This window comes from Antechinus flavipes, chromosome 4 (genome assembly GCF_016432865.1).
Source record: "Antechinus flavipes isolate AdamAnt ecotype Samford, QLD, Australia chromosome 4, AdamAnt_v2, whole genome shotgun sequence".
Classification (NCBI taxonomy): domain Eukaryota; kingdom Metazoa; phylum Chordata; class Mammalia; order Dasyuromorphia; family Dasyuridae; genus Antechinus; species Antechinus flavipes.
In genome coordinates this window covers 84,840,805-84,868,198 of record NC_067401.1, presented here as the reverse complement: position 1 = coordinate 84,868,198, position 27,394 = coordinate 84,840,805, and the positions used below count along the sequence as shown (strand labels likewise).

General features: G+C 32.4%; 1 protein-coding gene across 1 annotated transcript in view; it reads left to right on the top strand.

Annotated features, from left to right (window-relative positions):
* The window catches only part of DESI2 (desumoylating isopeptidase 2), a 35,098-nt gene that overhangs the window by 1,622 nt on the left and 6,082 nt on the right, over nucleotides 1–27,394 (top strand). The window contains exons 2-4 of the mRNA XM_051993452.1: nucleotides 22,204–22,276; nucleotides 24,631–24,724; nucleotides 26,122–26,263. Of these exons, the coding sequence (XP_051849412.1) occupies nucleotides 22,204–22,276; nucleotides 24,631–24,724; nucleotides 26,122–26,263 (309 nt within the window). The remainder of the gene's footprint in view (nucleotides 1–22,203; nucleotides 22,277–24,630; nucleotides 24,725–26,121; nucleotides 26,264–27,394) is intronic.

The window sequence follows — 27,394 nt, the reverse complement described above, 5'->3', positions numbered from 1 at the left end:
ACATAAATATGGAAAAGATTGGCAAATATAGTTTTAATCCTCAGGAGAGAGTTCAAGACATAAAAAAGATACAGTGCTGTGTCCCTCTACCTCCAATTAGAACCTAGATATCCTGGCTTCCAATCTAACATTTATAAATCACTTGAATCAGGTCACATTTGGAATTTGTTTTATTTTCTTCTCTGTAATATGATTCCCACCTTTATTTTGTTACTGTTTCTGTCCCTAAGAGAAGCATTGTATAATTATCAGCTGGCCAATGGCTTTTATTCAGCTTTAATTTGTTTTAGCCTTCTTAAGAGCAACTATTATTTTATTTGAAAGGCAGGACTTCCTTTCAATTTATGAATTTTTTATAATTGGGTAAGGCATATTTTTAGGCTTTAATTTTGTTTTTTGTTCATTTTCTTGGTCCTTACTTTTCCTCCATCAGTTCACTTGGAGAAATTTTGGTTCTTGAAGTTTTAAAATATCACCTTAGCTTCTTTTTGTTTCAGTCCAGTTATATCTGTTATTGCCTGCATGTTAAAGGAAGACTTGATGTAATTTCTGTTAATGTGTGCAGGTGTGGACTAGTTGTTATTTTCACAGTGTATATGTGAAAATAAACCTTTAGTTTGCAGTTATTGTTTACAGGACCTGTTGCTGTTTTCAGCCATCTTTTTACTTCTCAAACTTCCATTTGCCTTAAGTTAAATCAAGCATTGCTGTTTTCATTTATTGCATTCTTGATTCCTTGCATTCTATTAATTCCTTTCCATAAACAATTGGTGCAATCCTTAAAAGATTATCTAGGAATTTTGAACGTTGATACAGTATTATGTGTTATTATTTTAGTGATTAAATTCATTGAACTTAATCAAAAAATTTTGAGTTTGTCTTGCCGCTTGCAAGTTGTGAATCTAGCATAATAAATATATTCCTGAATCTGTAGATAGGTATAATAATACTTAGGTTAATTATCTTACAGAGTTTTATAAAGGCTTTATAAATTCTAAAGTTTCTGCAAATGAAAACTTTCTGTTTGTGTAGGACTTGGGAGATTCCATCTTCCGTAAAGTATATTTTTGAGTCATTTTTCTCTGTCAGAATTAAAATTCAATAAATATTTAATACCTACCATGTGGATGATATTCAGACACTTGGGATACAAACATGAAAAGTTCTCAGGAAACTTGCAATCTATTAGGGAGAAAAGATTACACAAATTAATATATTATATAATTAGAATATAATAAGTACATGGAAGCTTGTTCAGTGAGAGGTTTAAGAGAGATCTACAGAAGGCTTTATGAAAGAGGCAGCATCCTAATCTGAATCTTGATGCATTCAGCAGAGATGTGGAAGGAATCCTGTGTCTGGCTTAGAGCCACTTTGATTCTATTCACAATTGCTCCAAAATTTTCATTGAGTATTTATACTTAGGAAATCAGCAAAGGCTATAAATCAGAGCTTGATTTATTGTTCTGTTGATTTTCTAGATTTAAGAAAATATTGATAATGTAAATTAAACTTACAAGTGTGCTGTATTTTTTTTTCTGGAGAGTTGTTATTAAACATTTACCGATATGCCTCTAGGATATGAGAGACATACAAAATTGCAGAGAGGCAGGAAAAAGCAAAAACAATACATGAAAAATAATTGGGGAGTTGGGGATAATGGAAAAATGCCTGGTAAGTTGAAGCGAAATTTTGCTAGGGTTAAATGTGCCCCATTCAGAATAAAATGACGACTAATTACTTTAACAAGGGCCTGTCCTGCAGTCAGGAAGACCTGGTTTCAGGCATCTTCTCTGGCACATTTTCTTAACTTCTCTATGGCCCCATATAGTTTTGTAAGGCTAAGTTTGACATCAATTTCTGTCTGCATCTATGCAGGGAGTTTTCAAAACAAAATTTAAGTTTTTACTATGTGAATATTTTCCACTGTGTCAGAATCTTGTGTTCTCCTATGTATGTACATGCATCTGTGCATATTAGATATCTATGTGTATCCTATAGACAGTGAGAACTGTTGAAAATAGCTACCAAAGTGAGTTTTTCTGAAAGACATCTAATCATATTAGTCATTTTCAAAGGCTCTGTATTGCCTGTGGGATCAAATATGAACTCCTTAGTGTGATGGTAGAAGTAGCTAGACGATTTGAATTTGAGGTGATTGGACATCCAAACATATATTCCTACTGTTTGAAAAGAATATAGAACAAAGCAAGTGATTAAAATTAGGGTTTCACTTTTGATTCTATGGAAAGAGGAACCAGTGGATGGAGTGCATGGCTTGGAGTCGTGAAGTCTCACCTTCCCTAATTCAAATCTAGTCTCAGAAACTTATTAGTTGTGAGAACTTGGGCAAGTCACCTCTGCTGTAAAATGAGTTGGAGAAGGAAATGGCAATCCTGTCCAGCATCTTTGCCCAGAAAATCCTATATGGGGTCAGACACAAGTGAACCACAACAGCTATGGGGCAGATGTTGAATTTGGAATCAGAAGACCTGGGTCTGAATTCTGCCTTAAATGCTTAGAAATATCAATCTTCACAATTAACATTGACTATGTACAAAATACATGTGATATAATGGGGAGCAAGCAGGGATACTAACTGGTATGAATGGTACTAACAATTGGGAGAATCGGGAAAGGCTTCTAGAAGGTGGTAGGACCCTTAACTTAGCTAGGGAAGGCAATCTGTACAATTGCATAGGCAGGAGATGGAATGTCATACAACTTGCTTATCTTCCCACAATTGCTCCAAAAGTGAATTTTCCCATTTTTTTGAAAAGCACTATGGCATAGCAAATAGAGCTTTGGATCAAGAACTCTGTTCAAATCTTCCCAAGTCCACTTTTTTCCAGTCTTACTTTCCTTCTCTTTTTTGCTGAGGAAATTGAGGTTAAATGATTTGCCCAGGATCACACAAGCTAGACAGTGTTAAGTGTCTGAGACTAGATTTGAACTCAAGTCCTCCTGTCTTCAGGTGCTCTATACACTGTACCACCTAACTGCCCCTCCTCTTTTAAATAGGGATAAAAGTAGTAGCTACCTTCCTTCAATGATTATAGCGATCAGATGAGAAAAAAGAATTTAAATCTAAATCTAAAGCTATGTATAAATGTCTGCTAAAATCATATTCTTTTGATGACCTGGGATTTCATTAGTGTAGGGGAGCATTTGGCAAGAAATTCTCTACCATTGCATGTCAGCACCTACTGTTACTTATGTTCTTAAAGTTGTCTGGAATACTTGTAGATGAAATGACCTAACTCAGTTTTTCAGACTGACTGCAGCCCCACCAATTATGCTTCCTCACCCCAGTTTTTGTTGTTCATTCATATCCAACTCCTCATGACCTCATGTAGGGTTTTCTCGGCAAAGATATTGGAGGGGTCTGCCATTTTTTTCTCCAACTCATTTTACAGTAGAGGAAACAGGCAAACAGGGTGAAATGATTTGCCAAGGCAGCTATAAAGTGTTGAGGCCCGATCTGAACTCGGGAAAAGGAAATCTTCTGGGGCTGGCATTCTATCTCCTGAGCCATGTTAAATACCTGGTACTGCCCCTGTAGCTATTATTAATTACCATTATTTTATTTTTTAAATAAATTATTTTAATTTACAATTCTGATTATTTGTGATTTAAAACTCTTCCTCCCCTTCTCCCCCCTTAATAGTTTATATTTTCTTTGAAAACTAATCTATTGAAGAATGGGTCTTAATCTTCCACATTTGTTGATTCCTCAAAGATCTATTTTGTCTTTAATGGTTTTTTGCATGTTTACTTATGATTTTTTTCTGTATTTGTAGTTGTGAGTTACCTTGATATTTTTAATGTTGTGATTTTAAAAAGATAATTAGTCTGTTTATCCATTTTGAATTAATTGCGTAGAATGTGTTGCTATTTAAACCTATTTTTCTCAGCAGTTCTTTTGAAGTAAGATTTCCTTTTCAGATAGTTTACATTTTTGAATTATTGATTGTATTTGTTTTTAGTTTTGTTTACCTAGTTTATTGTACTAGTCAATTTTTTTAAATTCAATATTAAGTAGTTTTAATAACCTTAACTCATGATATCTCCTGACTGACACATTATGATTTGTATTGACACTCGTTTCTGTTCCAATTTTTTTCCCTCCCTCCCTCCACCCCCTCCCCTAGATGGCAAGCAGTCCTTTATATGTTGGATATACCAATATACCTATAGCAGACCCTTTCCATAGCTCAATTGTTTGTTATTCTTTACCTTTAATCCTCCAAATGAGTATTGTTATTTTGTCTAAATTTAAAGCAGTAAAGTATCCTTTGGTGATTTAATTAGCACTTGCTAAATTTATAGAGTCTACTTTTTTTTTTTTTTTAACTATATTGGTACAACCCAGCCATGAAAATTGAAAATCTATTTAGATCACTCATTTGCATAAAAATTTATTTTTGTTATTGCAGTAATCAAATATCCATATATGTTTAGGAGTAAATTAATTCTCAGGTATTTAATGCATTTTGCTATCTTAAAGGAAATTTTACTATAATTTTACTGTATTTAATATATAATTTAATTTAATTAATATAATTTTACTACATTTTACTATTTTACTATCCCTTTCTATTGGATTATTTCTAGCACTGTCAAATAATATCAAAATATTTTTAAAAACAAATTCACATAGCCCCTGGTTTAAATGGTGGGTAATCTCTTTTTGACCTTACTAAGGAAACCCAAGCCCAACACTTTCTGCTACATCTTACTATATGATTTTTAGATAATTTTTAATAGTTTCCAAAAAAAAAAAAAAAGCCCTTTTGTTTCTTTAGTGTTGTTTTTTTAATCCTTTTCTCAGAAGCTTTTTCTACTTTGGTTGATGTCTTTTTTGTTATTATTAATATAATAGTTTCTTATATTTCTGATTTTTGTAATATTATGAAATGATCTTGCATACTTGGTCCAGCTTGCTCATTGAATTTTAAAATATATTTCTATAGTCTTGCTAATATATAATTATACATCAGTGTTCATTAGTGATGTTGGTATATCGTTTTTTTTCTCTGCTCTGTCTCTTCCTGGTGTTGGTTTCAGGATCATTTTTGTCTCATAGAAGGATTGGGTAAGGTGTGTTTTTTTCCCCCCTATATTTTTGTAAATAGTATATGTAGCATGGGAGCTATTTGTGCTATGTTTGTTAGAATTCAATTACAAATCCATCTGACCAGGATTTTTCCCTGAGAGTTCATTTATGATTTGTTGAATTTATCTCTTTGAAATAGAGTTTATACTTTCAATGTCCTCTTTCATTCATTTCAATATTTTACATATTTATAAATATATTTGTCTGGTTTGTTAGCTATATTGGATGTAATGACTTTTGATAGTTTTCTTTCCTTTTCATTGTGAAATGTCCCCTCCCCTTTTTTTTCTTTTTTGTTACTTTGGTTTTCTTCTGTTTATAAAAGTCAGATTAAATACTGGTTTATTTTGTTGGGTTTGTTTTAAAAACATTTTTTAAGTCAGTCTTTCTGTTGATATGGTTTTTGTATTTTCAGAATTTTTATTTTAGTATTTATTTTGTAGTTAATTTTAAGAAAATCTAAAAAAAAATTTTTTAGTTGCATGCTCAAATAGTTGGTATTTTCTTCCTTGCAAATGTGTGTTCAAAGATAAAATTACCTAAAGGTACATGCTATAACTTTTGACATGTCTCATTTTCAGTTTTTCCCTATTTTTTATCTTTACTCCACTTATTTAGAGCAATATTGTTCAGTCTCTGTGTCTTTTGTCGATTGCAATTTTTATTGCATTATGGATTGTAACTAATATATTCTTAGAAAATGATCAGTTTTAAACTGCAAGATTGCTTTTTAGTGTTGAAAAATAGGTGTACTCTTTAAGAGTTAGTAATCACCAAAAATCTGTCATGACTAGTTTTTCCTCACATTCTGTTCACATCCTTAAATTTGTTTTTGTTTATCTTTCTCTTAGATTTTTCTAAATCTTTCTGAAAGAGGCACAGTGAAATCATCTATGAATATTTTCTAGGTTGCCGTAGAGTTCAGTTAGCTTTTCCTTAATTATTTAGTTGCTATACTTTACAGTTCACATACGCATGCACGCACATATCAACATATAATAATAACTAACAGTGCCATTTCTTATTTGCCAGTAATGTTCAGTGGGACTTCATTATATTTAATTCTTTTATAAATTAGATAATGAAGAAAAGACATAAGTAGGGAAAAAATCCACAATTTTTAGAGCAATTAGGAGCTATTCTACTAAAATTATGGAATGATGTAGGAGCTATGTAGACCATTGTTAAAATACTTACTAAATGTTGAGCTTTTCAGTACACTGAAATCTTTTTTTAAGATTTTTTTTTTTAAAGACAAATATTTCTAACGATATTTGATCCATCTATGTCGACATTTCTTAAAGGAAACTCTAGCCTTTGTCTCCCCTCTTTACCTTATATTTCTTTTTCATTTATATGCCTGTTTTCCAATGAGAATATAAGCTTCTTGAGGTCAGAACTGTATCATTTCTGGTTTTATTTCCCTTGCACTCAGTATAGTGTCTGTCATAATGTATCCAATGAGAGAATATTGATTGTAGAGCACTTGGCACAATGCCTGCCACATAGTAGGTGCATAATAAATGCTTAGTCTCGTCTCTTAAACTTTATAAGTCAAATCATTATCATAGGATCATAGATTTAGTGCTATAAATATTCATAGAGGACATGGTGTCCGACCCTGGTTTTTTCAAGTGAGGGAAACCAGGTCCAGCTGAGATTAAGTTACTTGCTCAAGGTTCCACAACTAACTGTCTTAAGGGAGGATCTAGATCTTCTAGATTGCCAAGTCCAATATTCTATTTTACTTGATATGCCATATTTAATTCTAATTAAATTTCTATTAATTCTATTGTATTTCATATACCATACTGATACCAATGCTGCTTTAAAACCTTAATAAATATTTGTTGATTAATTGACCTGAAATGTAAGCTTTTATATTTAACTCTGAGCAATATATTACTGGAATTAAAAGTAATTTTTTTTTAAATCTACTATTAAAGTACCTGCTATGTGCTAAGCACTATACCAGATACTGTAATACAAAATCAAAAATGAAAGGATCCCTTTCCATACCGAGACTCTTTTACTGGTAGGTATACTATATAATGTAGATGAATATGCAAATGTAAAGAGCCCTGGAGGATCTGATCATGTGACTACTTAATCGATTTTCCAGTGGCTTTTTATTTCTTCTAGAATAAATTATATATATATTCTTCTGTTTAACTTTTATGACCCTTCATATTCTGGCCCTGACCTACCTTTCCAGCCAAACAGCTTGTTCTTTCTGTACATGGCACCCTTTCCCATCTCTGTGCTTTTGCACTAGTTGTCAGTTCCCTGCCTGACATGCACTCCCTCCTTACCTCTCTCAGATAGTCCCCTTTCTTTCTTTAAGATACAGCTCTAAGATCATCTTCTTCATGAAACTTTCCTAATTTCCCTCCATACCTCAACTGCTAATTCTCTCTTCAAACATATCTTGTTTTAAACTTTTTTTATTCACTTTATATTTATGCTCCATAGTGTTATGTGTATTTGTCTTTCACCCTTTAGAAAATAAATTCCATGCACATGGAGATTAAGTTTTTTTATAAGATTTTTTTTGATGACTTCTTATTTAGTGATGATGTTTCTTACATTATTATCATTATCCCAAGTATCTTCCCCGACCTTTTTCCTAAAAGCCATCCCATATAACAAATAGTGTTTTTTTGTTTTGTTTTGTTTTGTTTTGTTTTAGCAAGGGGGAAAAACATCATGACTGATAGATAGGTACATTGAAAAACCTGTGCAATGTCTTAATACCTGCAGACCTCCTACCTCCATAAAGGAGGAGTTTGGTTGTGTTTAAGAGAACACATCTATATCCTGCTGGATCTTTGTAATTTTGTTATATTCGATTGTATACTTAAGTTGAGTTTTTTTTCCTCATTTAGTATAAGTATTGTGTATTTGGGGAACAAGGGGTGCTCTGTTTACTTCACTTCATCTCTGTTCTTCACACAAATCATTTTTTACAACATAGTTTTACTTCATTCATAGTACCAGTTTGTTTAACCATTCTCAATTGATAGATGTTTGTTTTGTTTCCAATTCTTTCCTGTCACACAAGTGCTGAAATAAATATTTTATAGTATATAGAGACTCTCTTCTTAATGGCTTCCTTCAGGTATAAGCCTAATAATGGAATTTCTGGTTAAATGATAATGGGCATTTTACTTAATTTTTTTTTTGCATAATTTCTTTCCAAAATGGTTGTACAATTCTACCAACTATGTATTAAGTGTGCTTTTCATTCCACAATTTCCCCAACATTGAGAATATTTTTTGTCATTTTTGCCAATTTGCAGGTTTTCGCTTTGGTTTTCATTTCTCTTATTAGTGATTTGGACATTCTTTCATTTCATTATTCCATATTGCTTTCTGGAATGGTAGTATTGATTTGGGGCTCCACCAAATGTGCATTTCTTTTACTACTCCTGAGTTGTGTTTCCTAGATTTACAAATAGTTGACTTCTTTTGAGTGGGTACTACTTATTTGTTGAGTTATTATGCCTTTTAATTTTATATATCTTAGTTGTTTAGATTAATAGGATCTTAAATCACTGAGAAATTTGATACAAAAGTGTTTTTTCCCCCTCAAATTTCCTTTCTTATCCTAGATATGTTCATTTTTGTGTGTGAAAAAGCATTTCAGTTTCATTTGATCAGAATTTTATGTTTTATGATTGCTTCTATCCTGATTTAGTTAAATCTGTTTCCCCATAGCTATGAAAAGCATATGATTTTATTTTTAATTTTTTATATGACTTTTCATATTAAGGTCATATTTATTTTGAATTTGTTTTGGAATATTTCATATGATAACTGGTTTAAATTTAATTTCTTCCAAACTCCTTTCCAATTTTTCTAGCAATTTTTTATTAAATGGATTTCTTTTCCTAAGTAATTTATATTTAGGGGTTTATCAGACACGTATCAAGTTCCTGATTTTCCCGTCTATATAGTCTTTTCCTTTGATTTAAAAAAATATATATATATTGATCTTTTTTTTTTTTTAATCAACACTAAATAATTTTGATGGCTGCTTTTTTTTTTTTTTTTTTTTTTTTTAGGTCTATAATAGAATTTGAGGCAGCTAGACACTGGGCCTGAGTCAGGAAGACCCCAAGTTCAAATTCAGCCTTATTTACATAATAGCTGTATGTCCCTAGCCAAGTCACTTAATTTCTCTCTACCTCAGTTTCCTAAACTGTAAAGTGGGGATTATGATAGCATCTGCCTCCCAGAGTTGTTGTAAAGATCATTTGACATACTTGGAAAGAGTTTAGCATAGAGCCTGGCATATAGTTAGCCCTTCATAAATGTTTGGTGCTTTCTCTTTCCCTTCATTCCTGAATTTTTTCTTTATTATTTCCCTTGTTATTCCAGATCTGTTTCCCCAAAAATGTACTTTGTTATTTTACCAAGTGCAGAATACAATCGTTTGAGAGGAGCCCATTCCAAACTAGTAGATCCCTAATCTTTGCTAGAACTAGCACTACATAAAATGGCAAAAATTGAGGCATAGAACAATAATCCAAAGAAATAGGTGATCCAGCATTAGGAAATTTAATACCTCAGAAATAATAGCATTTTGTCGATGAGAATATCAAAGATGCCAAGAATATCTGAAAAGTACTTTTTCATCTCAAGGAACTAATTCTCCTAATCCGTAGCTTTCATATTGTTATATATATATTTCTGTTTTCATGTTGTATTTATTCCTGTAAACTCCTTGAGGTCAAGGGCTGTTGCCTAATCCATTGCACATTTCTGGCATGCAACAAATATTTAATAAATGCTTGCTGACTAGTATTTTGGTGCATCTTGCATACTTGTTGGATTGGATTGGATTCCTTGCTGTTATTTGGCAGTTTTATTAGTAGTTCCCAGCACTAATGACAAGTTAAGGAAAATGATGGCTAAGAATTTGCCGCCATTGGATTTTTCTCTAATTAACAAACATTTATTTTCTCTGTTTCTATTTCCCCTAAAAACCACTGCTGAAAAGAAAAAGAAAAACAGAGTCTTTGTAACAAATCCTTTTATATCCCAGTTTGTACCCTAAGTCTGTCACCTTTCTCTTAAGAGATGTATGTATGCTTCATCATCAGTCCTCTGAATTTGTAGTTGGTCATTTCATTTACCACATTTCTTAGGTCTAAGTTATTGAAAAAGATGCTATTATAGTGTTGGTATTATTATATATATTATTCTTCTTGTTCTTCCTTACTTCACTGTGCTTAATTTATCCAAATCTTTAAGAACAGGAGCTTAAAAGTAGGTGGAGAGTAGGAATAGAGGTAAACAGAGTGTCTTACAGATTAATGATTAAATCTAATATCTGGTGATGAGGCCTGGACCCAGTATCTTCAGCTGACATTCACTTGTATATTGAATGTTGGTGCAAGGTATGTGTGGGAGAGATTGGGAACCAGATAGATAACTTTAGAAAGGAGATTGACCCAAAAGCCAGGATATTACAGTAACAAGGTTGGGGGGCGATAATCTAGGGAGATGGTATGAACCTCAAAGGAATGCTTGATAATTTATGTCGGCAGAAGAAGGATCTCAGATTGGCAATTAGGAGAGCAGGATTCACACTCAGTCTTCATCTCTGTGCTGGGGATTCTGACAGAAGGAACAGTGAAAACTGGGAAAAGGTGGCCCAAGAATAGGAATAAGTGGATTCATTAACTATAGAATCAAGAGGTCCCCAGGGCACAGTGAGAAGAGATAGGAGGATTTGGGCCATGAGAGGCATAGAATTGATAGTAGGAAGGAAATAGAGAAAGAATTTTCATCTCAGCAAACAGCATTTCTGAATCATGGAGATAATTTATTCTATGATAATTAAGGTTTATGTATTATAGTGAAGTCTTAAAGCTCCCAGTGAGCAGTAATGGATGAGATTGATGAAATTTCACAATTTCAGGAGGCATAACTGGTATCTTACCCCAGTATGCCCACATTATAATAGAATCTCTATCCAGTAAGAAAAGTTTAGTTTTTTTTTTTAAGATTGTAAATGCATAGCTAAAAATAGAAGAAAATACTTTTTTTTTTTTTAGCATATATATAGTATTTTAACACTATAATGAATATTTATGTCTGGAACTATAGATTCATAATACATCAGAGACAATATGCCAAATATGCTAGCATTAAAACATTGAGGCTTATATTTTGTCTTGAAATTGTCATCTTTTCACTTGTCAGCAGTATGGTTCAGATTCAAATAATACATAGTGTTAAAAATATTTTTTTATTTGCATGAACTTTTGGAATTCATTGTAATAAAATTTTCCATTTATCCGGTGCCCACCTTAATGTGGCTAAGTCTTCTTCATTATATGAGGCACCAAATACATTATTTACTATTTACTATAAAACTTGATTTGTGATGAGATAGATCTATCTTGCTCTATAGACTAACTGCAGCCAAAGAGACATTATGATTTTAGTTTAATGATATGCTGTCTTTTACATATGAAGATTATCATCAATATTCAGTACTAATATTTTAGTTTATTTTGGTGGAGATTTTTTTTTTAAAAAATTTTTTAATCTTTGCTGACTTCAGTCTATGTTATCAGTTACCTGCTGAAAATCTCCACCTGAAGGTCCCATGAACATTTCAAAGAATATATCCAAAAACAGCTTAAATATTGTTCCTACAAAACCAAATCTCCTTCAGGCTTGAGTATTTCTATTCAAATGATACCACCATGCTTCCTGTAATTTAGTCTCACAACTTTACAGTCAAACTTAATTCTTCCTTCTTTCAAACCCCATATCCAATCAGTTACCAAGTCTTGTCAGTTTTCTCTCTTTAGAGTAACATCTTTAGTTCCTGTTCTCTTTCTCCAGGCATTCAGTACCTTATCACCTTTCATCTCAACTGTTGCAATAGCCCTCTAAATTAGTCTTCCCTTTTCATTCATGTTCACTATGCAAACCATATCAGATCTAACTTCCTAAAACATAGATATCTCTGTGACATCCTTTATTCAAAAAATCTTCAAGGTCTTTACTGTCTTTAGGTTAAAATACAAAATCGTCAGCCTAAAGTCCTAAACAACTGACTTCCACTTCCCTTTCCAGTCTTATTTCATATTAATCTCATTGTTGTACTTATATAGTCAATGGACTAGCAATTCCTTGTTTATCACATTACATCTTCTAACTGTGTGTCGTTCCATAAATGATTCCTCTGTGTCTCAGAAGTGCTAGATCCTCACTTTTACCTCACAGATAAGCTAAATACCACAGCTCAGGTGCCATCTCCTGCATAAGGCATTTCCTATTTTCTCAGTTACTAGTACACTTCTCTTAAAGTTACTCTCTTTTATTTCTTTATGGATTTCTTTGATTTTGTTTTTTGGGTTTTTTGGGGGGGGTGTTTTTTTTGTATTCGCTTATTTTTGTACATAAATGTATTTCACATGCACATACACAGTAAAATTCAAACCTCTTGAGGGAAGGGATTGTTTTGTTTTTGTCTTTATATCTTTTGCACTTGCTGTGGTAGTCACCTAATCTGTTGAATTGAATTGAATTCCTGTATATCAATATCCTTTTAACAACAGTCCAAGTACTGAGCCAAGTAGCTTTTTTTTTTATCTTTGGATTATGTTGTACTTCGTAAAGATGATTTTATTTTGCTTATTAGTAATATTGATTTTTACAAAAGGGGAATGGTTATATTGTTATATATACAAATGTACCTTCCCCAGAATCCCCTTTTCCCCAGTGAAAATTAAGTAAGAAAGCTATGTAAGTGTAAGTAGAATGAATAATATGTATTTGAAAATGAATATGATATTAAATCAAAAGAGAATTAATTTTAAACACTACTCACTGAACTTGGCTTAATAGTATTATGGTTTCATGTAAGCTTTCACCTTTCTGAATTATTCACAAATAGTATAATAAATTGTTCTGGGAAACCATAATGTCATTCCAGTGTGACCATGAGGCAGATTCCATAGATTAAGGTAAGTAACCCACAGGGATGTCTCTGCCACAGATTTTGAGTGAGTGGATTGTTGACATGCCATTGTTATGACATGCCATAGGTTTTTTATAGTTCTTTAGTCTATGAAATAGTACGTTGTGGTAAAACCTGATTTGTTTAGTATTATACTTTTTATATATTAGTGAATCTTTGAGGGAAACTAGCTTCTGAATACTGCCTCAAAGCACTTTTGAAAATATAATTTTGATTTTTTTCTCCCTTTTCCCTGACTTATTGGTTGTGTATTGTTGGGACTTAATTAACTTGCCTGTATAAAGACTAAAGTACACATGTCTTTAATGTTTCTTGTCCCAGCAACTATCCTCTTCAAAGCTTTTATTGGTCTGTTTGCTATGCCTTTCAAATGGGAATTTTGAGAGGCAGTCTAGCTGTCCTTGGAGCCTGCAAGAATTGGATTCAGATCCTGCCTCAGGCAAATGCCAATTATGAGACCATGGATAATTTACTTAACCTTTCAGTGAGCTGGGCAACTCTCTAAGAACTGTTAAAAGATGAGTTTATTATTGATCATGGTTCCCACACCAGAAGTTCCTACAAAAACAGGCCCCAACAGTAACAACAAAAGATCTCCAAGTCTTCAAAAAAAACCAGTATCTTAGTCTCAGTGGATATTTCAAAGATTTTTAATTATGTGGGAATTGGGACCAATACCTAATAAGCTAAATACTCTTTTTAAATAATGATGTCAGTTTAAAATAATCTATCAGTTTGGGGGAAAAGAAGCGCTAACAGTAATTAGACAAATCTACCATAGCAATATAGAGTGATGGCTTCAACAAGAACTAATAGCATCAGGTCATCATCATGGACTATTTCAACTTGGATCATGAGACATTGAGATCTAGTGTCTGCTACTTAATTTTTCTTTTTTTAATATTTCTCTAAACTTTGTAGCATAGATAGCTTCTGTCTTATCTCTGTAGTTAGGCCTTTATTAATATCCTGACCTTGAATCAAACTAGCAAATTCTGGAAGCAGCCAGTTCAATTTGGAAAGATTGAGCCACTGAAATTCATGATCTAGTAATATTCACTGCACAGGCAGCCCTAAAAGGAATTAAGTTTATAGTTAGAGGACTTGAGTCTGTAATTGCTTTCTCCATGGAAGACTTCTTTTTCCCTTTATATTCTTTGATCATAGGGTTTTTAGGGGAGGTGGAACAATTGATGCTTGTTCAAAAAAAATAATGCTGAAGATAAACAATAGTCTGATTTCTAAAAATTGTTAAGTACTATACTGTAGTTAGTATATAAAAGTGACATTGACCCCATCAGGGAGAACATGTAATTTGAATTGTTTATCAGTATGTGTTGATAGGTTATACTAAGCCAGTTACTCTTTTATCCATTCTTGGCATCAATAACATACTTGGAGAGACAGCTAACTAGAGATAGGAATGTAAATTTTAATTATATGAGTAAACCCCACTAAAGAGTTTGATTGGAGAAGATGAGTGCCATCTCCTTACTCTTATATAAAAAAGATTTTGGTTTTGGTACTGCAACTATTATTCTTTTTACTTAATTTGAGTATCAGCAAAATGTAACAAGTATTTTTTAAGATAATCTGCCAACTTTATTTTACTTCTAGTTCTGCCATAATGCTAATCCTTTGGAAATAAAAACATTCTTTTTCTACTATATTTCTTAGCTAACAGCAAATAGATTTTTTTTTCCTACAATGCCATAATTTGGGGGTTTATGGTGAATAAAGAAGGTGGTTCATTGTATTTCTTATGTGTAAAATGCATACTGTAGTGTATCCAGCAGGGAGATTATCTTTGAGAGATATGAGATATTTATAGAACAGCTTAAGTCTATGTTTGCAAATTAGGACAGGGTGCTCCCAAAGTAGTTAGTGGGACTTGACTGGTCTTTTATTTGTACTTTATATTTATAGCTTTCTGGTAGAAATAATCTAGTGAATATTATTTTAATTATATCTCCCCACCCCCAAAAAAACTTGCTTTTAAATATTGGGACCTTTCTGGACAAAGGGAAAAGTAGAGAATTAACTATAATGTTAAATTCTAGTGAGCTATATTAGCATGATAATTTAAATTTCTTAGTGGCACAGAATAATAATGTAGCTGTTTTGAAATAGGCATATTTTTTAATTTTTTTTTCAGAGGAATAGCAATAGCCTTGAAGTTCTATTCCTAATAATTTAAAATTTATCTTGTAGCTGAAAGAAAAATCAGTTGATGCTGTCCAACTTTCCATCTCTAGTATGGAGGTAACACTACCCACTTGCAAAGCTATTAAGTATTCATTTTTTATTCTAGTACCTCAGCAATCCTTTGGAAACATTATAAGGGTCTGGTTATATAGGTCAGGTAAATTCCAGCTAGCTAACATTTATATAGCACTTTAAAGTTTGCAAAACACTTTACAAATATTTTATCCTCACAGTAACCCTAAGAAATACAAGAGCTCTTTCCCTCATTTTCCAGAGAAGGAAATTAAGGCAAGACAAATGATTTGTCTAGAATCTAGGAATTTTTCAAGCCAGATTATGTGATTTATAATGGCATCATCTATTAGTAACTTTTGTTAACACATTCTATTGAGTAACTAATTTCTAGGAAAATAAGAGAAATTCATGTGATCCAAGGAAAAGTTAGAAAATGCTATCATCATAAAAAGCATAAAATCAGGAAAGTGCCATCAAAGCAATACCACTTTAGAATTCTCTGCATGCGAACACCTTAAATCCTTTTCTTGCCCAAAATTCCCTCATGGGATTTTTTGTTTTTCCATGGAAACAGATTTCTTGATCTTATGTTGAAAAAACAAGTTTCACTTCATAAAAATATAGTTTGTAACCAGATTTGCTAGAATATTTCTCTTCCTTAAAGAATAAATCCTATGTTTTTCAGTTGGAATTGTATATTATGCTTAAAATGAGGAAGCAGTCTCTAACAGTTTTAGGTATGTGTATATATAAATTTGAGAATTTGTACTGCATTTTTGTTTTTTAACCTTATGTTTTTTTTTTTTTTTAAAGAATGTTGAAAGCCTTTTTACAAAAGTCAGTATCACAACAGTATTTGTTTTTGTTTTTTAATATGCTTGGGCTTTGGATGAAGATAGCACAGGACAGGAGAGTTTATGAAAGCAATTGATTCCTTCTGCTACTATGTAATAAGCAGGCAAGAGTTGGCTCTTTCCTGTTGAAATCCTCTACCTATACCAGCCAAATCTACCATCTGCCCTGGTGGCAGAGAGAATCGTTTCCCAAATTCTGTTCAATAGACTCCAGGTATTCTATGATTTGAATTAGGGATTCTGTGAGATTATTCCTCTAAAATATTTAATAATAAATATGTATCAAGTTTTCATTTAGAAGCAATTTTCCAATTTTGCCTCCAGATTTTCTTGATGTTCTTCCTTTATCACTTAAGTATCCAGTGCCCCTTCATCTCTCAAGATAGAATTTGAGTTTCATAAGTATATTTCAAGCTCCAAGTTGTTCGTTGTTCATATTAGATTGTACCCTACTGTATGCACATACATGGTATAATTCACACAGAAATAATCCTGCCTAGCTGTAGAGCTAGATACTTCGTCTTGCTCTACTTCACTGGATCCTCAGGTTCCCTGTACCACCAAGCCTCTCTCATTTCTCTGGATCTCAGATTTCTAATCCATGCAGTGTGATAAAAGATCCTCCTCCCCCAGTCTGGTGTGAGAAATGAGTGCAAATGTGATGTAAGATCTTCATGTGTAAGCCGCTGCGGACATTCAAAACACAATCACTGTGTTATCAGCAAAACATCTGAGTATCCTAACTACTAACAGATGGGGTCACACCATAGACTTTGCCACTCATAAATTGTCACTTAGATAATTTTGAACTCAGAAATTTTACCACTCTTCCCCATTATATAATCTTATATCTCCTGTTCTTTATCTATAACAGTCTCATATCTAACCATTGTCTCTCCATTTTTATTCTAGACCATCATCCCTGCTCTGTCCTTTGTTCAGTCTGAACCCTGTTCAACTATATATCAGCCATACATGATTCTTTTTAGTCCTTTATCCTACCACTCTGATTTTAAAATCTAGGTCACATTCCCCGTCCATCTTCCTTCTTCCTTTCTATTCCCACGCTACTAACGCAGCTGGAGGAAATCCCAGCACCTTACCCTTACAAGTTCATGTGATTTCAGTTGGCCTGTACTACTGAATAGTAAACCTTTATCTGTAAATTTCTTGGGTTGGCTCTCCTTTCACCAGTTGCAAAACTTCTCCTTGCTCCAGCCCCTAACACCTAAGCTTCCCCCTTCAGAGATTCCCTTTCTCCTGCTATCCTGATAAAATAGAAGCTATCAGTTGCACTTTATTCTTCCCTGTGCTATGCCATTAAACCCTTCTGAATGTTTACTCATCCTTTTCTTGTTCAAGAAGAAGGGAGTCCTTGACAAGACCTCAATCCCATCCCCTCCAGGATCCTTCCATCTCTGTCATTTTCAGTGTCTCTACTTCTTTCCCTGTTGCCTATAAATTGCTCATATATGCCCCACTGTTTATGGGGTAGGGGGAGATCACTTGATCCTACCATCCTCTCAAGCTATAGTGGTATTTGAGTTGAATTTTAAAGGAGAGAAAATATTTTAGGAATTGGGAACAGGATGAGGCCAAAGGCATAGAGGTAGGAAAATCCAGGAAATGTTTGAAGGATAAAAGTCCAGTTTGGCCAGAAAAATGGAGCATATGAAGGATTGTAACATGGAAAGGCTAATAGTAGAGTGATATCTGGTTGTGTTGGGCATTGAGTGCCAGGTAAATGAGTTTGATCCCAGCTGGCGTGGTGGTTCACACTTAGATTCTCACCTACTATGGAGGCTTAGATAAGTACATCGTGTGGGCTCAAGAGTTAAGCCAATATAGTCTATGCCAATTTGGCATCTTCACCAAGTTTGACATTGATATGGTAAGTCTCTAGGAGAGGAAGCCATCAGGTTACAGGTAGCAAATTGACCAAGTTCACTACAGGTCAAAACACCCTTAGAGATCAGTAATGGAATGGGGCCCATAAGTAGCCATTTCCATCCTGAGCTAGTTAGGGACCCCATATAGAAAAAATGATCCACTATGTTTTTTTATCATTTGGGATTTATAAGTACTGCTTTTGATAGGAAGAAAAGACTATTATGTTTCCTTTTAACTTTTAGCTATAGGTTGCTTGAAATCTAATAAATTTAAATGACAGCTTGAAAAATTAGATACTTTTAATAAAAACTTTGTAAGTGAATGAAGCAATAGTTGTACTTAAAGATGTCACTTAGTTACAAATATCTAATATGTTGTTGAGACTTATTTCACAAAAGATTTTTTTACTTTTGCAAATCTATTGGTAACAGTTCCATGGCTCAGTGCAATTGATGTATTTTTTAAAGTGGGAATTACACAGACTTGGAATAGAAGATGCCATCCACATCCTGAAAGAGAATGGAGAAAAAATGCTCTAAAAACTTATTATTTTCATCTTTTTTATTTATTTGATTTTCCTTTCACAACATGACCATTGTGGAAATATTTGAAATGATTGTACATGTATAACCTATATCATATTGTTTAGTATCTTGGGGAAGGAGGAGAGATAAAGGAGGGAAAAAAGTTGCAACTCAATCTTACAAAAATGAATCTTGAAAGCTATCTTTACATGTTACTGAAAAAATAAGATACCATTGAAATTTTTGTTAAATGTGGCTAGGTTTTAAAAAAAGGATTATGTTGGACTGCATTTCTAAAGTTCAGTCAATATTGGTGGGAATCAAAGTTCTATTAACACTGGTTTAAAATTTGGGCTCTCATGCAATTTGGACACATTCACATTAAGCTGTAGAAATATCAGTGAAGAATAAATTGGGGTTTTTGCTTTGTTAGAAGTGATCAAATTTATTTTTAAAAAGGTCATGTAAAAGGAAATCTCTGAACAATTGTGACAGCATAAAGTTGCATAGAACTAGAGCATAAGGTATTTGCATATTTTATAACACATTTGTTTTCTTGTGCCAAAGTACTTCACTTTAAGGGAATTTAAGCTAAAAACATTTTTCTAATGAAAATAGAAAAAAATGAAGCATAATTATTTTAATAAGATTTCTTCAGAAACTAGTTAATGTGGTTATTAGTTTTGAAAAACTGACTATTTGTCAAAGCAAATAAACAGGCAGTTTTCAGACAAGCTATCTATAGTCATATAAAAAAATGTCTTAAATCACTTATACAAATTAAAACAATTATGAGTACTTATTTATACTTATCAGATTGGCTAACATAACAAAAAAGGAAACCAATAAATGTTAGAAGGAATGTGGGCAAACTGGAACACTACTTTACTATTGGTGGAGACATGAACCAATCAATTCAGCCATTCTGGAGAGCAATTTGGAATTATGCCCAAAGTACTATAAAATTATGCATTCCTTTTGATCTAGCAGTATCACTACTGGGACCATATCCCAAGAGATCAGAAGAGAGGGGAAAGGACCCACATATGCAAAAATATTTCTGTCAGCCCTTTGTGTGGTGGCTAAGAATTGGAAATTGAGGGGATGCCCATTAATTAGGGAGTGGCTGAACAAGTTGTGATATATGATTGTAATAGAATGTCATTGTGCTGTAAGAAATGATAAGCAGGATGTTTTCAGAAAAACCTGGGGAAGACTTACATGAACTAATGCAGAATGAAGCAAGCAGAACCAGGAGACTATTGATGTACACAGTAATAGCAATATTGTACAATGAACAACTGTAAATGACTTGGCTATTTTCAGCAATACAATGGTCTAAGACTGCCCTAAAGGACTCATGATGAAAAATACTGTTCACCTTAAGAGAAAAGATTAATGATGTCTGAAAACAAACCAAAGCAAACTAATTTTTCCTTTTTTTCTTGTTTTTAGTGTATTTTCTCCCTCAAAATGATTAATATGGGAAGTATTTTATATGATTGCCCTTCTGTAACCTATAACAGATTGCTTACTATTCCAGAGAACAGAAGGAGGACAAGGAAGGATAGAATTTAGAACTCAAAACTTTTTTTAATGTCAGAAGTTGTTTTTATATGTAATTGGGTTTAAAAAATGCATAATAAGTCGAAAAATTGGATACTCAGTGCACAATCCTCAAAATTATCAGTCCAAGAAGATATTGACTGCATTTATGAAAAAGCTAAAGCTATGGACAACAAATTTATCTTTAAAAATTTTAATATGTTTCAGTTAAGTGGAAGACATGACTATATAATATTCAGAGGCAATTATTATTTTAAATATGTAGGTATTTCTAAATATAAATGGATAAGGAACTTCCAATAAATAGATATTTCAACATTACTGAAATTATTGATTTTAATAAATATCTCTTTATTGTATGTTTCTGTTTGTCAAATTATTTTTATAAAATTGTGTTAAGTTCTTGATTTTATTTGAATAAAATGTTACCTAAGAAAATTATTGTGTGAAATTGTTTTATGAAAAATGTAATGGCATCATTTTTTCTTTAAAAAATTTTTGTTTTATATAAATTTCCCCAAATAAAATTTTTTTTAAGTTTTTATAATGCAGACTCAAGTTGACAATGAACATATTTTTTCCATAGGTACAAGTAGCAGTGGTTACAATTCTTCAGTGGTTGGGTTTTGGAAGGGGTTTTTTGGGGGAGAAGGGGTTCTAAAAAAATGAGACATCACTGCATTGGATTATAAATCAGTGATATTGTAAGGTATCCTGAGGTGGTTGCAGTTCTTTATAAATATTGCTTTAATTGAGTATGCTGTTTGTAGTGATTCTGGTTTTAAAAAAAAAAAAAAAGTAGGGGTTTTTTTGGATAGAGTTCTATTTCCTTTGTTGCTGTTAAACACAATTTAATAACTAATCACCAAACTCAGATTCGTTTTTCAACCCTCTTTCTGTTTTATCTCTGCAATCTTTAATATGTAGATTATCTTTCCTTCTTCCCCAAATTATTCTTTGACTTCTATGAAACTACCTGATTCTGATACTTGTCTTATCTCTCTTGTCTTCTTCAGTTTTCAGTCACCAAGCCCCATTTATTCTTCTTCACAGTAATCTTTTATATCCATTCTTTTACACTCCAGTTCCTTAATTCGTGCAATAAGAGTCCTCACTCATGTTTTCTAATAGTTCTCTTTTCTAATCCATCATAGACATAATTGCCAGACTGATCTAAAAACTCATTTTGATCATCCCATTCCCTTTGCTTTCTCAGTGTACAAAATAAAGTCCTTGCAGACTGCTTGAAGCATCCCACTTCTGTCCCAAGGCAAGATTTTGAAATACCCAACTGGTCTATTTAATGGCCCCCATATACATTTTTATTATCTCTCTCCCCATACCTTTGCTCACATAACTTTATCACTCTTCATCTAGTATATTTTCCTAGAATAGGAATGTCTTACAAACTTCAAATTTACAAAAATAACAGCAGATATCATAGTTAAGACTGATCTGTATTTTCACTGAGATTGAATATGCACTATAGTGGCAGCCTCACTATTCTAATGTTATCAACAAGCATTTAAGTACTTTAACGTATGCCAAATATTGGACATTTTATAAATGTCTAGTCATAGTAACTTCTCTTTAACACTAAATTTTTATTTAAATAATGCTTTTCTCCAGTATTAAACTTTATTAAAATTTAACTTAATGGTAGTTCTTGAAGAGAAATAAGAAAGTGGGATCATTTATCTGTAGATAAGTACAATAAGAAATACCAATTTTAATAGGAAAACCTGAGTATTAGTTGAGAATTTATAGGATACTCAAAACAGATGATCTTACTGACAGTTTGTGCCCTTTTGTATCATTTTGATTTCTTTTGATTGTAGAATTGATCTACTAAAACGAACTTTTCTACAACTTTTTCTAATGTTTTTTGCTTTTTATTAAGCTACATATCCTTTTGCTAGATGAAAAAGGATTAGCATGAATTTACAAATAAGTGTCTTTTGTTAATGAAGCATTGAGTTGCATTTTATTAGAAATTAAATGATTATGATGGGATTTTTTTTCCCTCTTCAGTACTGGATGAATGAATACACCTCATCCATTGGAATTGGAGTTTTCCATTCAGGAATAGAAGTGTATGGTAGAGGTATGTATACATAGTCTCTTTAAATCTACTTCATAAAGATATGTGATTCTTAAGGAATTTTTTATTAGTTGAGATTTGGGGTGCTTCCTTATTAAATAGTTGTTGTTCTGGCTTCTGTGGTTCAGAAAATTAACCAAAAAACCCCTCAATAGTCATTTCCCAACTTGTAAATTACTTTCCAGTAGGGCTTAATTCTTTGGGAAAGGAGGGGTGGAAATCACCTAAGCAATATAATTGTGATAGAATATGCATTCCTTTAGCTCGAGTCTGTTGTCATCTCTTTAAAAGTCTCAACCTGTCATCTCATCAGTGTGAAGATTAGTTAGGGTACATATTCTCTACCAGGAAAGCCAATTTGGAACTTAAATGATCTTAGCTGTCTGGGGCACTAAGAGATTAAATGAGTCACATATCTCTTATGTGGTAGAAATAGGGCTTGAACTGGAGGCTTCTTGACCATTCATCTATCATATCATGCTACCTTTCTGTTAAATATATATCAGATTAATAAGAGGAAAAGTAAATAAGACTGAATGAAGAAAAAATTGTGGTGAGAACTTTAGAGATAGTGATTGAAAAATTATATTATTTCAGATTTAGTTCATTGTATTGTTCAGTATTACATCTATTATTAAGATGTCATCTGCCTCTTGTTTAAAAGTTATATTTGGTTTTATGTATGTTGATTATGATGATGCATATGTATACTTCACTTTTGGTACTTCATCTTTTGACTTCAGATGGGTTTATTGCAATTAATTCAATGCTATCCAGAGTTATCCATACTGACTGCATATAAGGTACAAAATATGAGTACAAAATAGGTTCATTTGCTTTTATGAGTACAAAATAGGTTCATTTGCTTTTATGTGTTAGCATCATTAATAAAGACTTACTTTCGTATCTTTATGATTCCAAAGTGCTTTGTTTCTATCCTATTATTTCTCATCACTATTCATTAATCCTTGTTTTAGATATTAGGGTGTAAAGTGTAATTTATTGAAGACCATTCTTTAAGGCTTTTCTACTTAATAAACTGCCTCCCTCTTGCAGTCCTCAAAAAATGTGATGTTTTTTGCAAAAAATGCCAATGCCGTTAGACATGGCTGAAGATGGTTTTCTCTTTTACTAGTGACTTTGATGGCTTTTGTCTAAATTGTGATTATTAGTGAGATCCCCTTCATTCTGAAAAGAAAAGAAGGCAGAGGTATCCAATTATTGCTACTTTTGATATAATAATTTTGGAATGTTTTTGTATTACTCAAAAAAGATGATATAAATTTAGAATCTGTTCTGTTTCTTAGAAGTAAGTATTAAAGAGATTAATTTTTCAGTAAAATAATAAATTTACCTCTGCTTTTTGTTTCTTTACTACTGTCTAGTAAAAATTTAAGTCTCCAAATATTTTTCTATGTCTGCCTTCTGTACTAGTAATGTTTGTAGTAGTAAATTATTGAATTTAAATTTTTCAGCACCAAACCACATTTTTATGTGAAATTCTTATCCAAAGAGAAATTGAGGAACTTAAAGCAGAAGCTTAAGTATCCCTTGTTCCTGGAAAAGGGAGCGCAAAGATATTAAGAATGAAAAAGTTAATTTAGCAACAGTATGATTCAGTGGAAAGAGCCCTGGATGTTGGAGTCAAACCATGACTTTTATGTATAACTCCATATTGCTATTTACCTGTGCAATTTTGGGCAAGGCATTTCATTACAGAGACTCAGTTTCCTCACCTGCCATCTTGAAACTGAATGCTATGTCTAATGTCATTTCTAGATTTGAGTCTCTGATCCTGCGAACTATTTTGCCACTTATTTTTCATTATTCTATGAGTTTTTTTAAAGTACATTAGCCTAAACTTGTCATTTTAAGCTTAAAAGTTACTTTGGAAATCACATGTCGTGCCTGAGGTCACACTGTAATATCTGAGAGAGATCTTAGGAGTGAAGCTGGAATTTTGTTAGATCTTCATTTTATGGAATTCCTCTCTATTATCATGCTAGATAAAAGTTCATTGAGTCTGAAGAAATGCTTTCAGCTATAGAAATGCCTGCCAACAGTTTTTGACCAATAAACCTGAGTAACTATAGCCCTTTAATAGCTTGGGGGAGGAATGCCAGAGAATTACTGTTAATAAAAAAAAATCTACATTCATTGAGTATTCATTCAACTCATTCTTCCATGACTACAATAACCAATAACAAAAGAGTTTCATTTGAGATGCTTTCATTTTTCATAATCTCAGATCCTTTGCATTTAATAAACGCCAATAGTAAAGAAATTTCAGCATCCTGGTTGACTTAAATTTTAACTTTGTGGAAAAATACTAAAAATGATGAGTTTTCTCTTTTCAGAATTTGCTTATGGTGGTCATCCTTACCCCTTTTCTGGAATATTTGAAATTTCCCCAGGAAATGCTTCTGAACTAGGAGAAACATTTAAATTTAAGTAAGTAGGGAGGATAATTTTATTATGTGTCATACATAGCTGCCAGAACTTACCTTATTTGCAAACAATATAAAATATGTCTATAAGCTTGCTTACTTCTAGTGCTTCTTTAATGTTGTTTTTATCTTTGTACATTTTATAAATTAAATTGATTGAAATTATTGCATAGAGATGAAATTGAGCCAGTGTGATTTGAAATAATTCAACATTTATTATTTAGTACTTTTATTTGGCTTTTAAACATTGTTCTACCTGGTTTTAAATTGTTAACCTTTGGTACTTTTCTGAAGGCTAAAGGATATCAAATGTGATTAACTTTTTTTGGTGTGAGTTACCAGTATTGAAAGTTTTCTCTTTTTCCTAATGAAAGAGAAGCAATATAGAAATTTAGCATAATTAGACATATTGAAATCCATTGATGAGATAATGTTTGTATTGATTGTAATAAACTAAAATTTGTTGTGCATATCTTTAGACCTAATCTATCTCAGAATCTTTGAAACTAAATGATTATTTTTCAGCTTCTAAATAAGATTTATATTTAAATTATTAAACCTCAACATATTACATTCAAAATGTAAAATTATTTAACCAATGGTAATGAAACTTGTGAAATGAAGGTTTAAAGTAAAAGTGTAAGGTTACGATAGATTTATAGTTCTTTTGCACTAAGCCCAAAATACCAATTGAGCTATCTTGATGGCAGAACATTCGCATGCTGTTCTAAATTTATAACTTGGAATATACCATCTTAGCAAGACAACCTTATAGCAGCTAAACTCCCCTTTGATATCCTTTTGAATCTGTTGTAATTCAGATTCTGCTTTCTAGAATCTACTTTGAATTTTTTGATATTTTATTGTTTTAGCCTTTGCATGTCTTTGCCAGAACAATTATAAATAAATTAAATGTATTACTGCAAAGATAATATAATCAATCTCCTAATGGTAAGGGTAGTTAATCAAGATTTTGTTTGTTTTCTTTATTTACTATAGCTACCACCTGTATAGATCTGGCGCCTAATAATGGAACGCTTATTAAAATAGCTGGAGAGTAATGTCAAGTAGGTTTCATCAGAAACATTTAGTTTCTTTACTTAGCATAAATATCATTACGGTGGATCTAGGACTCTTAACAGTAGAATGCTATTGATATAAGAAAAGAAAATACTTAATTTTGTTTTTGTACAAATCAGAATTAATGTACCTTAAAACCATGTATTTTAAATTCAAATCTAAGATAATTAGAATGGGAAAGAAATCTTATTTTTCTGGTTGTCTTATACTAATAGTTCCTTTTCTTATATTAATCAAAATATTCTAAGACTACCAGATTATAAATACAAGCCTATAAATACCTAAAATACTATGTACTTATATTTTTTCCTTTTGTTTTAGAGAAGCTGTTGTTTTGGGAAGCACTGACTTCCTAGAAAATGATTTAGAAAAGATTGTAGAAGAATTGGGGAAAGAGTACAGAGGCAATGCTTATCATTTGATGCATAAAAACTGCAATCACTTTTCTTCAGCTTTATCAGAGGTAAATGAAATTGTATCCAAAAGGGCTTCCAAACAGACAATGCTATTTAGTATTTGTTTCTTGTTTCATTAATTACATCTTCGCTGTTTAATTTTTCTACTCTTACTTTATGTAAAGGCAATATGATAACAGAACTTATGCGATTTGTTTAGGGTCACACAATTAATATGAGACCAGAGATTATGACAAGGCTTCCCCACATGATCCAGTGCCATTTCTACTTTGCTTCCTCCCTCATTCTGGTCTTTTTGTATTTCTCCCCAAAACAATGAAATCTCCCAAATCAAATTTATTAAATTCCTGTTCTGTGCAAGCTTATGCTGCCCTTGTGTAATCTTGCAATGTCATTGTAATTCAGGAGGCAAAAAGTCATGCTTCCATGGCCTCCCAAAAAAAAAAAAAAGTCTTTAAAGTCCTCATTGCATGAGCTTTCCCTACAACTTGACTGACTAGTTAAAGAATGCTCCCCAAAATGGGCTGGATTGTATGGAATTGGAGGAGTGATTATTGGGATCCTGATTGATAATAGGCTTATGTTCCTGAAGTCAGAACAAACAAATTCTTGTAGGACTGAAATATTTAATTACAATTTAAAGGGAGGCACTTTTAAATAGAATGGAAAGTGTGCTGGATTTGAATTCTATAAATGTGTTAGAATTTTAACTCCTTGCTTCACTTCTTAATATCTTTTGTGGCCTTGGGCAAGTAACTGACTTCTCCCAGCCTCAGTTGCTCATCTCTGTAAAATGACAGGATTACATAAGAACCTCTACGAATACAGTGCATTTCTGATGCCTCTTCCATATCTCTACTTAGTCCATTTTAAGACATTTGCTACTTCACTGTTCCTTGCTTTTAAGATAATTTTTAAATTCTCTTTTTAAAAATGTTATTCCTTGTTTATCAAATTGCTTCACTGGTGGCAAGAAGAGTCATTGCTCATTGTATTCTTGTACTCTTCCCCTAGTCTTCTAGGGATATTAAAATAATGACTCTTGTTACACCCACAATGTCATTCCATATGGTTCATATAATTTAGGTGAATCATCATTTAGTTATCTCGCCTTCAGATTCTTAGTCAGATAGTTCACCATTTCCTTGATTAGCACCACATCTAAAATTAACTATCTC